We start from the raw sequence: 12,795 nt of genomic DNA, 5'->3' as shown, positions 1-12,795 counted from the left end.
AATGTACATGTAGTAATGCTAACTGTTTGAAGTGTTTTCTTGTGAAATCCACTTTAAAAAGATTCTCTTTCTCTCTCTCTCTCTCTCTAGGCAACTTTGTTCTGTCATGATAAAATTGCCACACAAGATCTCTATGTTCCTTCAACATACTTCCCTAAATCTGCTCAAGACGAAGAAGACATCATTCTATTTCACTCAGTTCAAAATCTTCATGATCCTACTCTTTTGTATCTTGAGAAGCCCCTCTTGGTCGAGAAAACCTAGCAGTAGAAAGGAAAATGCAACTATTGTCTACTTAGAGAGAACAGACCTTTAGTAAGTTTAACTGCATGTAAGAATTGGTTTCATTTAACCTAGACATTTTATTGTATTTACTTCCCATTCTTCATTAATATGTCATAATTACAGGGTTGTACCATCTATAAAGAAGGAAATGCTGTTTATGTTGGCAAGTTATTGAAAGGCTGTGATGCTGAGCAAAGCTGTGAGTATAGCAATATATATATTTTGGATTTTAGTTAAAATTATTCAATTGGGATATATTAGCTAGAGTAAACGGGGGGGGGGGAATCCAGACAAGGGGTGGTTTCTGGACACAATCACAATTTTGAGTATTACAATGTGAAAAGACTATGAATAGTATTAATATTAGTACCTATAATATAGCTATATATAATCAATCTATTGTAGCAATCAATGCTAGTTTTACTATTTCCTACAGTTATTTGCAGAGGGTTTTTGTTCCCCTTTGAAAGTTGGAAGTAGATTTTCTGATCTTAAACTTTCTCTCTTGCCTTTAAGAACACACTTCTCATAGTCAAACTGAATAACAGTGAAGTGGAGCCATCAACTGTAATATAACAATAAATATTAATTAAATTTTATGATGAATTCAACATTTATAATTAATTTTTTGAAACAGCTCATAAAATACAGTTCAAATTTGAAAATTTCAATGCAGTTTGAGTTTCCATAACATGACTTATAGCAAAGAAGCAATGGAAAGCACCATAGAAGAAGTAAAGACAGGAGCAAGTAGCATCTGTGGTGCTGCTAGAAAGTATGGAATTAGCTCCAGTACTCTGCATGATCATCTCTCAGAGAAACATACTAAAGTAGGTACTGGAGGACCAACAACAGTTCTAACATATACTGAGGAAAGAGAGATTGTTCTTTCTCTTATTGCACTGAAAGAAATGGGATTTGGGTTAACAAAAGATCTAGTAGATATAATAAGATGATAAGAATGGGTGGATAGGATGTGATGGAGATTGTATGTAACAGATGGTACCATGCTGGGTTCAAGAGAATGGCAACTAGCAGACAACAATTTCTTTGCCAGTACTGTAAAAAGGAGCAAACATCTAATCAATAACACAGCTAGCTGCATGTTATAATTATAATTATGTAACACCCTAAATTAATTTGTATTCACATTTTACACTTTATATTATATTATGGGAATGTATTATTAGTATATACTTTTATATCTCACCATCCATTTAAGTTTAATCACCAGAAATAATTTTGAAACCTTTTTTCTGCCAATAGTAATTACCTAGAGACAAAATAAAGCAAGTTTTAACTAGTGTCCGGAAACCACGCCCTCGGCTATTAGAGTAGTGGCATTCCAAGCTGTATTGACTAAATGCGAGCGAAGAATTACTTGAGATTTTATATCAATATAGTATAATAGTTCTATTATCCAACAATATCTAAAGAAAATACTGAAAAGTCAGGCGATAGGTGAATAGCTACTCGAAAAAAGTTTGTCCGGATACCCCCGCCTTTACCCTATGTTCTAGATTGACCTTGTTACACCTTAGTGAGCCAGATTTTTTCTATATACTATCTGCTTATGTCAATGTTGAAATGTTGTTATAACATACTTTCTGATTATAATTTAAGCAGTCCTGTTGAGATCTAGCATCAACTGTACTTTGTATCATCATGTTTGCACCACACATACAAGTATATACAATATTGGTCACAATAGCATATATAAAATGTTATGTATTTTGAGCTGTGGCTTTGGATGTGGAAATATTAAGAGAAGATGACTTCTAACAATATGATCTTGGAAACATTATGGGTAGTGATTGATGCTATGATTTAACTTCGATTTAGGTGTTTTGAGAGAAGGAGATGAACTATTAGAAATTAATGGTATTGCTTTACATGGCAAATCAAACTGATGAGATTATTAGATTTATGGTAAATCTTAACAGCTTGTGATTTGCATTATTACATTAACATGTACTATCTAGTCTGGAGAAGCTGGCAAGATACTGGCTTTCACATTAATTCCAGTTCATGATGACAGTGTTGATGTAGATTATGAGGAGGTCAGATCTCATACATTATTTCATGAGACTTTCTGTACATAGTAAATAAATTGATCTATTGTTCTTACAGAAATATGTCCAAGCTCATTTTGGATACAATGGTCAATTGGACGAAGAAATTCCCTGCAAAGAATTAGGACTTAATTTCACTAAAGGAGAAATATTAGAAGTATCTAATCAAGACGATCCAGACTGGTGGCAGGTACTATTATTAGGCACTTTTACTAACTCTCATAACTATTATACCCTTAGGCACATAAAATTTTTGATGATGGAGGTGAATCTCTTCCTGGTCTAATTCCTGCAAGACATCTTCAACAAAAGTATATAGTATAAGTTATCATCATGATGGTCCTACTTTGTTCCTATAGGAGAGAAGTACTAAGAGAATCATATGTTGTGTCAGTAGCTATGGAAGAAAAAAATAGAAGAAAAGGTCAGTTACTACTCACATAATGACTTTAGTATTCCATCTGGCAAGTTTTATGTGTCATGGTGTCTATTGTTGTGTGCAATTTTCAAAAAATTAAACCACAAACATTTATTACCAAAACATTGTCCTGCCACAACTGAGCAAGCTTTGACACTTGGTAAAGCAATTGCATTGCCTTCTACTCGTACCTTTTTAACATTAATGTTCTTTGCATCTCATTTATATTGTCCTGGTCTTACAAATTTAGGACTTTTATCAAAGTTTTCTTGAAGGAAGAAAAAAGAGATATATTATAATCAGGGACCAATGAGTGGAGGTAATTATGCATGTAATTGTATATTTACCAATGTAAGATATTGGTAATACATTGTATAACAACCTTCATTCTTTTTAGTTTTTCAGTCAGTTGGACATGAAGTTGCCACGTATGAGGATGTAGTCAAATTGATGCCTTATTCAACTAGAAAAAGACCCATTGTATTAATAGGTGAGTATATTTATTTTGTTTGTTTTTCATTTGGATAGATATATTAAAGTCTGTTCACATTAATTTGACTTTGCTGTTCTATAATAACTTTGTCTTTTCTCGTTCAATTTTAAAATATTAAATTAATCTAAAAAATATATGAAATCAATTTCAAAAGTTAGTTGCATTTCCCATAAGCAAAGTACTTTCATTGGGACAAACATTAAAAATGTGACAGAACCAACAAAGTGATTTACAAGATCAAAGTTAACATAAATATGATGCATTTTTTGCTTCACATTTGTTTACAGTAAACACTTTTATTAAGTAAAGTTATAACTCGTTCATTCTTATCACTTTAGGTGCCCCTTGTGTGGGTTGCCGTACATTAATGAAGAAACTAATGGACTCAAATCCCAGACATTATTCAGCTTGTATTCCTCGTAAGTTTTATACAATGACTAAATAAAACTATGTTATCTTAAACTATAATAGATACGACACGACCAATGCATTCAGGTGAGATGAATGGAAATGAATTTCATTTTGTATCTTGAGAAGAAATGGAGCGTGACATTCAAGCTAACAAATTTTTAGAGTATGGAGAAAGTAAAGGTCATCTTTATGGACTCTCTGTTAAGGCTGTTAATAGAGTAATTGAAAATAACAAAGTCCCAGTGTTAGACCTTCATCCTCAGGTGAGTGATAGCTATAGATGGTACACTACTCAATGCTACATATTTAATATGAGTCACTTGTATATTGTTGTACAACAAGTCTGTTTATACATGCATCACTTCTAATACCTATTTTCAAATTAATTGTTTACACAATTTTTTATTTCCAGGCCCTCAAAGTGATTGGTTCTTCAGGCCTAATGCCCTATATTATTTATATTGCATCACCTCGACTTGATAGACTGCAAATGACTAGACGTATAACATCTGAAAAACTCAAGAAGAAACTTCACACATCAGTTTCTGCTAAAGGATTGAATAAAGAAGTTTGTCCATTTACTGTAAGTGGTGTTGTTTTAGTTTTTGTTTTTTACCTCCTGGTACACTGCACATAGCAAGTGTTCCTAAGATTGGTTTGGATCATATGTTAACTATATTTGTTATGGTAGTTTTCCTTATTTTACTGTATTGTTGTATGTGAATTTCGAGAGTGACCAATAATTAAACCACACACGGTAACCACTGACGTGACTTTATCTTTGTAATTGTCCAAACCATTTTATAGTTTGATTATTCTGGCCTCATGTTTATTAACATCATGATCTCCATACACCATTAAAATAGTGATCTTGTGTTACTTCACCTTCTACAGGAATCTGAACTACTTCAGCTTTATCATGCTAGTCAAGAGATTCAAGCTGAGTATGGTCATTACTTTGATTGGATGATAGTCAATGATGACTTACAAGTTGCTTCAGACTTGTTAATAGAAGTAGCAAGGAGAATAGAGGAAGAACCTCAATGGATTCCTGCTAGTTGGGTAGAAGAAGTGTAAATGAGAAATTTGAAATTAATACTACTATCATTTCATATTGTTTCCCCAATTTCTTTTAATTCTGTGGTGTGCTTGTATTGTATTGTGATAATTAATTTTTTTCTAACATACAATACAAATCATGTTCAGAACTATATTGTTTATTTCATTTCATTCACTAATTATAAATACATGTCTCCTCTGTTTGTATAATCACTGTTTGTTTTGTTAATAGTTACATATTATTATGGAGATAAAATAGTCAATCATGCAAGGTAATAATAAAAATCTACAAGGGGGTGTGGCTAATAAAACTCAAAGCAGAAATTCAATCACGTGAACACTACAGTCATCACATGACACGTTCAGAATTGTATTGCTTTATATTAGAGTAATGAAATAATACTTAAGGTAGGGTAGGGTAGCCTGTTAATGAAGGAATGTTGTATTGAGTATGGATTAAGTTAGACTTATGATGTGTTTTGTCTTGTCTTCTTAGATGTTATTTGTACCTGTCTCTTTTGTTAGGATGCATGCATGGAATGCTATTAAAAATGGCTCCAGAACCTTAGACTCATATATTAATGCAAGTAAACACCTTGCTGTCTCCTTTGATTAATTTTAATAATTTTATTCTTTTATTAGACATCTTAGTTTAGACATTCTGGGATACATTTGATGTTAAGCACGTATTGCAATACCATTCAGAAGTAGGAGGATATTTGATGTTAACACAGGTCCTATTGAATGTAAGTGAAATTATTGTAATCGTTATGTGGATCAAACGTTATTGAAAGACAAAACATGTTTAATTTATACATTCTTTGTCTTAATAAATGTACCTGTAATACCACTCTTCACATAAGTCACAGTGTATCATATTCATTGTTATATAATTTATAGGTCCATTCACATTTCTTTTTATTTATATATCAAAAAACAAGTAAAACAATTCTTTTGCATTACATATTTCGATATACCTCTCTGTAAGAATTCATACCAAGCATGATCAGTGAAATAATTCTTCACATCATTAATAGCATTGTCAATGATTTCATCTGGTAATGATGTTAAAAGATTATTTGTTGTAATTAGTTGTCCATGCTGAAACATGGTTTAGATACTTCTTTGATTGACACTCATGACTAGAGTTTATATGACACAAGAATTATATATAGTGCAGTAATAAATTCATTGTTCATGTCACCACTGTAGTATCAACTAGTATCCTCAAATTTTTGTGCATAATTACTTAACCAACAGCTTTTCATTTTTTACAGTTTAATCTCACTATCACATCTAAAATATGTATTATGTATACAGTGTTTATTGAAAATAAACATATAAGTTACTACTTATTTTGAGTGATTAAAGTTTGATAGAAGCGACTGTTTAAGCTCATGTTTTGTTTGTTGGTTGGTTTAGTAGCTGATAATGTTTTCAAGTTGAGAAGAATCGTTTTATGGATACAGTGCTTTGTTTGCTGGTTCATTTGATAGCTTATTGAATGCTGTGAGATTATATTGACTTCAACAAGTTGCTCTTTTATTCCTTTTTATTTCTTGCAGGATATCTTCATCTGTACATTGATCTAATAAGGCATATAGATGATTCATATCTCTCTGTATGTCTTTTTTCATGGCATCTGTTGTAGTAAATTCTCTAAGACTTTTACTTCATGGAATATTTTCTAATTCCCAATATCGAGTGACTTCAAAGAGACAATTGATGGTTCTACTGGAATATGATTTAGGTGAGAGTTTGATAACAAGGTGAATGTGTTTAGACACTGTTACATTGAGAAGAGAGTCAGAACATGTACATGTATACTTGTTTATACAAACATTGAATTCCTTACATCATATATGACAATTTTGACAAATTGTCTGTTATTTTTTGATGTGTAGTGGTTTTCAGGTTTTGATGTAGAGGAAATTGTCCATTCATTATACTGAGTTTCTTTTACAGCTTATATTGAAGAGCTTTAATCTATGTACATGTCTGTTGTTAATGATACTTACTTGGGTTCATCCCATGAGATCAATTCCATGAGATCAACTCCCTTTGAATAATAATTAAATTCACACACTTAACTTTATCAAAGACCTAACTTCTTTGAGCAATTAACTTTAACTTATCAAAATCTAGTCATACCTTCACAAGTGTAAAACTTCTCTATTGCAAGCACAGTTACATGTCCCAATTATATGTCTGAATTTGTCGAAATATATGAGATGGAGTCGGCCAGCTTTACCTTTATCACCCCCCACCCCTGGTTGGCTCTAGCTTGGTAAGTAAACTGATTGTAGTTACCTATTAAAGAAGTTATATTAAAGATAAGGTATTATAAAAGCCAGAGAGTATTACAGTTTCAATTAAACATCATAGGGTGTAGGAACAATTTTGTGTCATTGGGGGGGCACATATGTAATATTTTAACATTGTTCAGTTTAACAATGAAGTATTTCAAAAACAACCAAAATAAAATTCTTCTGTCATTTACACTGACAAAATTTTTTGAAATGTTTTTACATAAAATGTGCATCTACAGGTGTAAATTATATTATGAGGATAGGGATTGAAAAGTGGCTAATCTAAATCAGTTGATTGTGAAACCATCTCACAGTATACCAAAAATTTTGGGGGGGGGGGGTGCATGCCCCCAGTGCCCCTCCTGTTCCTACAACAATGAACATGTATTGCACTTTGTAAAAGTTAGTTTCAAAAGAAATTGAAACCTAAACTTATTCAACAAATCGAATTCTAATTGAATTGTATAATAATTAACTTTCACCACACACGTGTTTACAGGCTTACAGCCACTTAAATTGACATATATGGTAAACTAGTACCCACCCCCACTTTACTATAATAACATAATTAACAACATTATTGTAAAAACAGTTATTTTAACACAAATATTGACCATGCCCGGTTCGCTAGTCCACGCACTCCCATACTGTACATTCTCAATACAATATTGTTTAGTCTGAATCACATCTTATTCATATACCATCCGTTCTTAATTTTCATGATATGTTAGCCTCAATCCCATACCATCCAGTCTCAGTCCCATAATGTTCATTCCAATCCCATACCATTTCCTTATTCCAAAACAATCCAGTCTTATTCATTCCTATACTACCATTACTTTTCAGTGTATTCATTCTAATCCCCAATAATTCATCTCATGTTACTCTAGGTCAACAATTAAATGGGCAAGAGAGGGAGGAGCTCAGAATTGCACTAACAGCTGCTGAAGAGAGTAGTATGATACAGTTATTATTAGAAATATGTCTACTAATGAACAAGATAAAAAAGTAAGAGATCAATAAATTGAAATGTTAATGATGAGTTTATCTGTCACATAGGATGCAGCTGTTTTTGGTCCTCTGTTAATATCACTTCAAGAAATTCACATAATTATATATAATTATGATTGTTAATATTAATGCCAACATTAAATATATGATATGAGTGGTGAGAGATGATGGAATTATTGGCGTTTCAGCTGATGCCTGTCAACCAGAATAATGAGTAATGACTATAGTAACGAAGGATATGATAACATTGGATCTGTAATGATCCTTGTATCAACAAACTGATATGTGTGACACATACCAGTTGTTTGACCCAAACTACAATGATAGATGTGACCATGAGCCATACAGCGAAAGCTCAAGGTACCTCATGTTTTTTATTGGCTTCCAATATGATTACTCATTGAATGCTATATGAATGGGTAGATATTGATTGTATGCATGAATTGAGGACTATAATAAGTTTGTCTTACAATTCTTTCTTTATATAGCACCTGTAATTCAACAGATCCATATGCTAAATTGAATAATACTTTGGTGTATTAAAATTAGTGTACAATGATCTATATTGTTGCAATTATATTATAATCATGGTAATTACCACTAAATTACACAATGAAATACGGTGACCCTTTTCTTGATACTAAACCTGATGTCCGACCTTCCATATTTATTTAATCCCTTTGTGTTTGTCTGTTACTGTATAATGGTGACCTTTTCTCTTGATATTAAACCTGACGTCAAACCCTTCCCATATTTATTTTAATCCCTTTGTGTGTCTGTTAGTGTGCCATAATGTTCTATAACTTATGTCTGCCATATTAACTCCCTTTGTGTTGTGTAATCCTAATTATTTAACCCCTTGTGTGCGTCATATAATCCTAATAATTTAACCCCTTCTGTTTTTAATTGTTTGACCATTGAGTGTGTTGTGTATCACCCTTGTGTGTGTCGTAAATCTTGAATTATTTAACCCTCCATTTCATAATTTATCCTTTATGTGTGCTTTATAATCCTAATAATTTAACCCCTTCTGTTTCGTAATTGTTAACCATTGAGTGTGTTGCATATTTATCCCTTATGTGTGCTGTATAAGCCTGATTATTTAGTTCCCTTTATAATTTTTTGTAAATTAATGCTGACATTCGTTGTCATTGATTACTGGTATCTGGCTTGGTTTTGAAGGTTGGTTTGTGGTGGTCTGGAGGGTTACATTTATTACTGGTGTTTGTGAAGTCTAGGCTCTTCTTCTCTTTATCCCTACTAAGTGACATGGACTGTTGTACACTAGAATTAATTAAGTAATTTAATATACAACAGACTCTTGTCAATTTATATACTATATTGCTCTGTTATAATACATATTTTTCATTTTATAGTAGACTGTTTTCTACTGGAGATGATCAACTAATTGAGACTTATAAACTCAATAATTAAATATAATTTAAATGATACCTTCTTTTAGGATAAGAGTAAATAGGTCTGTTTACTGACTGGTCTATTGGAGATGATTGTCCTACTTCTAGTAATAGAACGCTTATATTATAAAAGTGTTTACTGTTTGTTCTCTTCTATTAAATAGTATTTTATTCTACATAGTAGTAATTCTACAATAATACTAATTATTCTCTAGTTTCAACATGTTCTAGTTGAGTGCTGGGAATGATGACAGTTGTATCAAAATTCTTATACTATGTTATAAGTACGACACTACTGACCCTTTTGTCTCTAGTATATTTATGATCTAATCTACATTAACTGATGACTACTGTAATTTGACTTATTAAATATACACTTTTTACTAAAGATTTAGTTTTAAGCTTTCGTTATTATCCAGAAAATCAGATTACTTTATTACTAACATCTAAAAATTTACTTCAGTTTTTTTACGGCATCAATATTTACTACAGTATTTTTTCTGGCATCTAGAATTTACTTCATACACAACTTTTGTCACTCTAATAGATTTATGATCTTTCTAAAGCAACTTCGCTGCACAGTTTGCCTCTGAGTGAGTCACTCTTCATAAATAGCAGTAATGTATTATTTTCCCACCTATATCTGTGATATAGAACTACATATTCGGTATGAACCATGTACTGCAGTTTGTTACAATGAGATAAGATAATTTTTCTTTACTTTGTAAGTTCATACGATTACTCCTTCCTACAGCTGTTTGTTAATTATGTTATTAGGGTGAGATACAACTAATTAATTGAATGGAGCAATTTGCTCACGTTATCACTTTAATAGAGTTCTTCTATCAGTATTGGAGCAATAGTCTGGTAATACCTTCTTTCCCATAGATTGATGTTAATTAAATTATCAGGTTTTCAAATTATTATGAACACAATGATTAAACTAAAACAACTTGCGCAAAGATTTCTTCACCTATTAAGTCAAACAAAATAATTTTTGAGACTGAATTTGTTCTGGGAACAGGAGAGGTTGTAGACTAATCAAGAGTGTGTTCCATGTTGATGTAAACCCAAGTTACAATTATATACCTTAGATATATGAAGTTAACTCTCCCAGGTATGCAGGCTACCGTAGATATCTAAACATGAGTCTGTGCCACTGCGTTCTGGAGATTATACATGTTAATGTTCCGTGCTGATACTGAGATGCTATGGGAATGATATGTGGTCAAAGTAAAGCATTTTATGTACTATGCTGCATTTTTAAAATTTTTGGTTTCCTTCAATTTTAATAATTAGTGTTTAAGGGTGTTGAGAATTCCTTGAGGTTTCTTGCAGAAGCAGTTTTCCAGAGTTAAGAAGTATTCGTCTTGTGGTAATTAAGACCAGACCTTCTGCGGGTTTTAGATAGAAGCGTCGTGTGCTGTGTGTTCTGCAACAATACCTGCTCAAGTAGTTTGACAATGTATGATTATTTTAGTAATATGCAATAACTCCTATTCTTGAGACATCATGTTCTCAAACTAGTGATGCTCTCGTTGATGTAATACCAATAGCACCTTGTTGGGTCAGCATTGCAGGCTCAATTGGTGGTTTCAACGAACCTGCGCCAACATGTTACTGCTACTTTATGCAACTTGTCAAGTCAGGTTGTTCCTTAGCTTTGTTTTGTAATGATACTGTGTGATATATTGTTAGGACACCTGCTCAAGTAGGTTTGGTAGCTCCAATGGGTTCACACTTTTTTGAGAGAGGAGGACTAAAACCCAAAGAATCTTTATATACTGATAAAACCATCTTTGGAAGTCGGAACTGTATGAGGAGGTTACAAGTAAGCTTATACACAACCCACCCTCACTCAAATAAGACACTTTTTGTGTAATCGATCTTTATGTATTCCTGTCCCATACCCTCAGAGGATAACCGGTGACAATGCAGGACGAAATTAGCTCTATCATTTGTGTGACAGTGTTGTCTGGTGAACTCTCTCTTGTTCTCTCTCTTAGGCTGCATGTCACTTAGTTACAAAGTCATTTACCTTAAACAGGTAAAGCCTTTATAGCTATTATGTCATTGTATCTCAATCTCTTGTTCATAGATCACGTCTTGCTCTTTCGACACTAGAAAATGAATGAAAATAAGTTTGCTTAACAATATAATAAATAATTGTTAAATATAAGATCTGCATTGTACTATTTATTTAATAACTATAAATTTTCTCTTCATCATATATCTGTTTTTAATATAATAAACCAATACTTCTGGATACAGGTTAACATTTAAAATTACATAACATAATAGATGCTAATTAAAATTTCTGTAAAAATTAAGTACTACTGCACACATTTTATACAATTACGTCTTTATTGTATAGCAGGCAACTATACTAATTAAACAACATCCAGTCATTAATGCTGTCAAAAGGTATGCAAACAAAACCAAAAACAGCACTCGATGCTATCACTATAAATCAACCATTAACAAATGATACAGTTTTTAGCAATCCAACCTTGTGTTTCATTTTGAACAGAGAGAATAGATGTGAGATATAGGTTACAAGTCCACAATACTCCACTAAAGATCTTCAAGTCAGGTTTGCTTAATTCTATACAATACTACTAATATTGAGCGTTTAGTTTAGTATCACAGTGATATATAGGATAATGACATAATAATAGAAACCATTATAGAACTTAACGCATTCACTAAAAAAAATTTATAAAAAAGATCAATATATGCATACTTTTGTATTTCACTAAGGAACAAAGATTATAACAATCGGATGTGAAGTAATATAATGAAAATTATCATTCCTAGGTTTCATTGTGATAGAGAAACTTTACATAATAGTGACTATAATAATACTCCATGAAATATAAAAGCATGCTACTGTTTACATACCCATTGTTATAGTACAATTCAATGACAATGCTGCTGTGTAGATGGTTTGAATCAATCAAATGTACTTAAAATGCTGATACTGTTGTATCATGCTGTCAAACAATGTCAGATAAGTTACAGCAAATACAAGGGGCCACATTTAGATCTATCACGCCGCCTGTCATTGTTAATAGCTTTTATTTCCATATCAGACATACTTTATCAGTCCATAAACCTACAGCATCAGTCCAATCATATAATTACAACTCCAATCAAATAGTTTTATCACATCCCTATATTTTTTTTTGGTGAAGGTGTCAGAGAATAAATGAAAGGAAAAGTCAGTATAGCTTACGAGACATTAACAAATCTACTGACAACCAAGGTGGCATGTCCAGATTATAAATATAAAAAAAACAAAGTATCTATATAATTACAATTT

The 12,795-nt window shown here is 32.1% G+C and overlaps 1 protein-coding gene across 1 annotated transcript; it reads left to right on the top strand.

Moving 5' to 3' along the window:
* Positions 1–3,807: 3,807 nt before the first annotated feature.
* LOC121391832 (MAGUK p55 subfamily member 6-like) lies at positions 3,808–4,756 on the top strand. Its single transcript, XM_041523316.1, has 3 exons — positions 3,808–3,942; positions 4,092–4,262; positions 4,574–4,756. Exons 1-3 carry the CDS (start codon positions 3,808–3,810, stop codon positions 4,754–4,756), a joined length of 489 nt encoding a protein of 162 aa, XP_041379250.1.
* Positions 4,757–12,795: the final 8,039 nt, after the last annotated feature.

Source organism: Gigantopelta aegis, unplaced genomic scaffold (genome assembly GCF_016097555.1).
Source record: "Gigantopelta aegis isolate Gae_Host unplaced genomic scaffold, Gae_host_genome ctg2996_pilon_pilon, whole genome shotgun sequence".
NCBI classification, from domain to species: Eukaryota; Metazoa; Mollusca; class Gastropoda; order Neomphalida; family Peltospiridae; genus Gigantopelta; species Gigantopelta aegis.
Note: the sequence above shows the minus strand (reverse complement) of the source record. Positions and strands in the feature narration are given on the sequence as shown.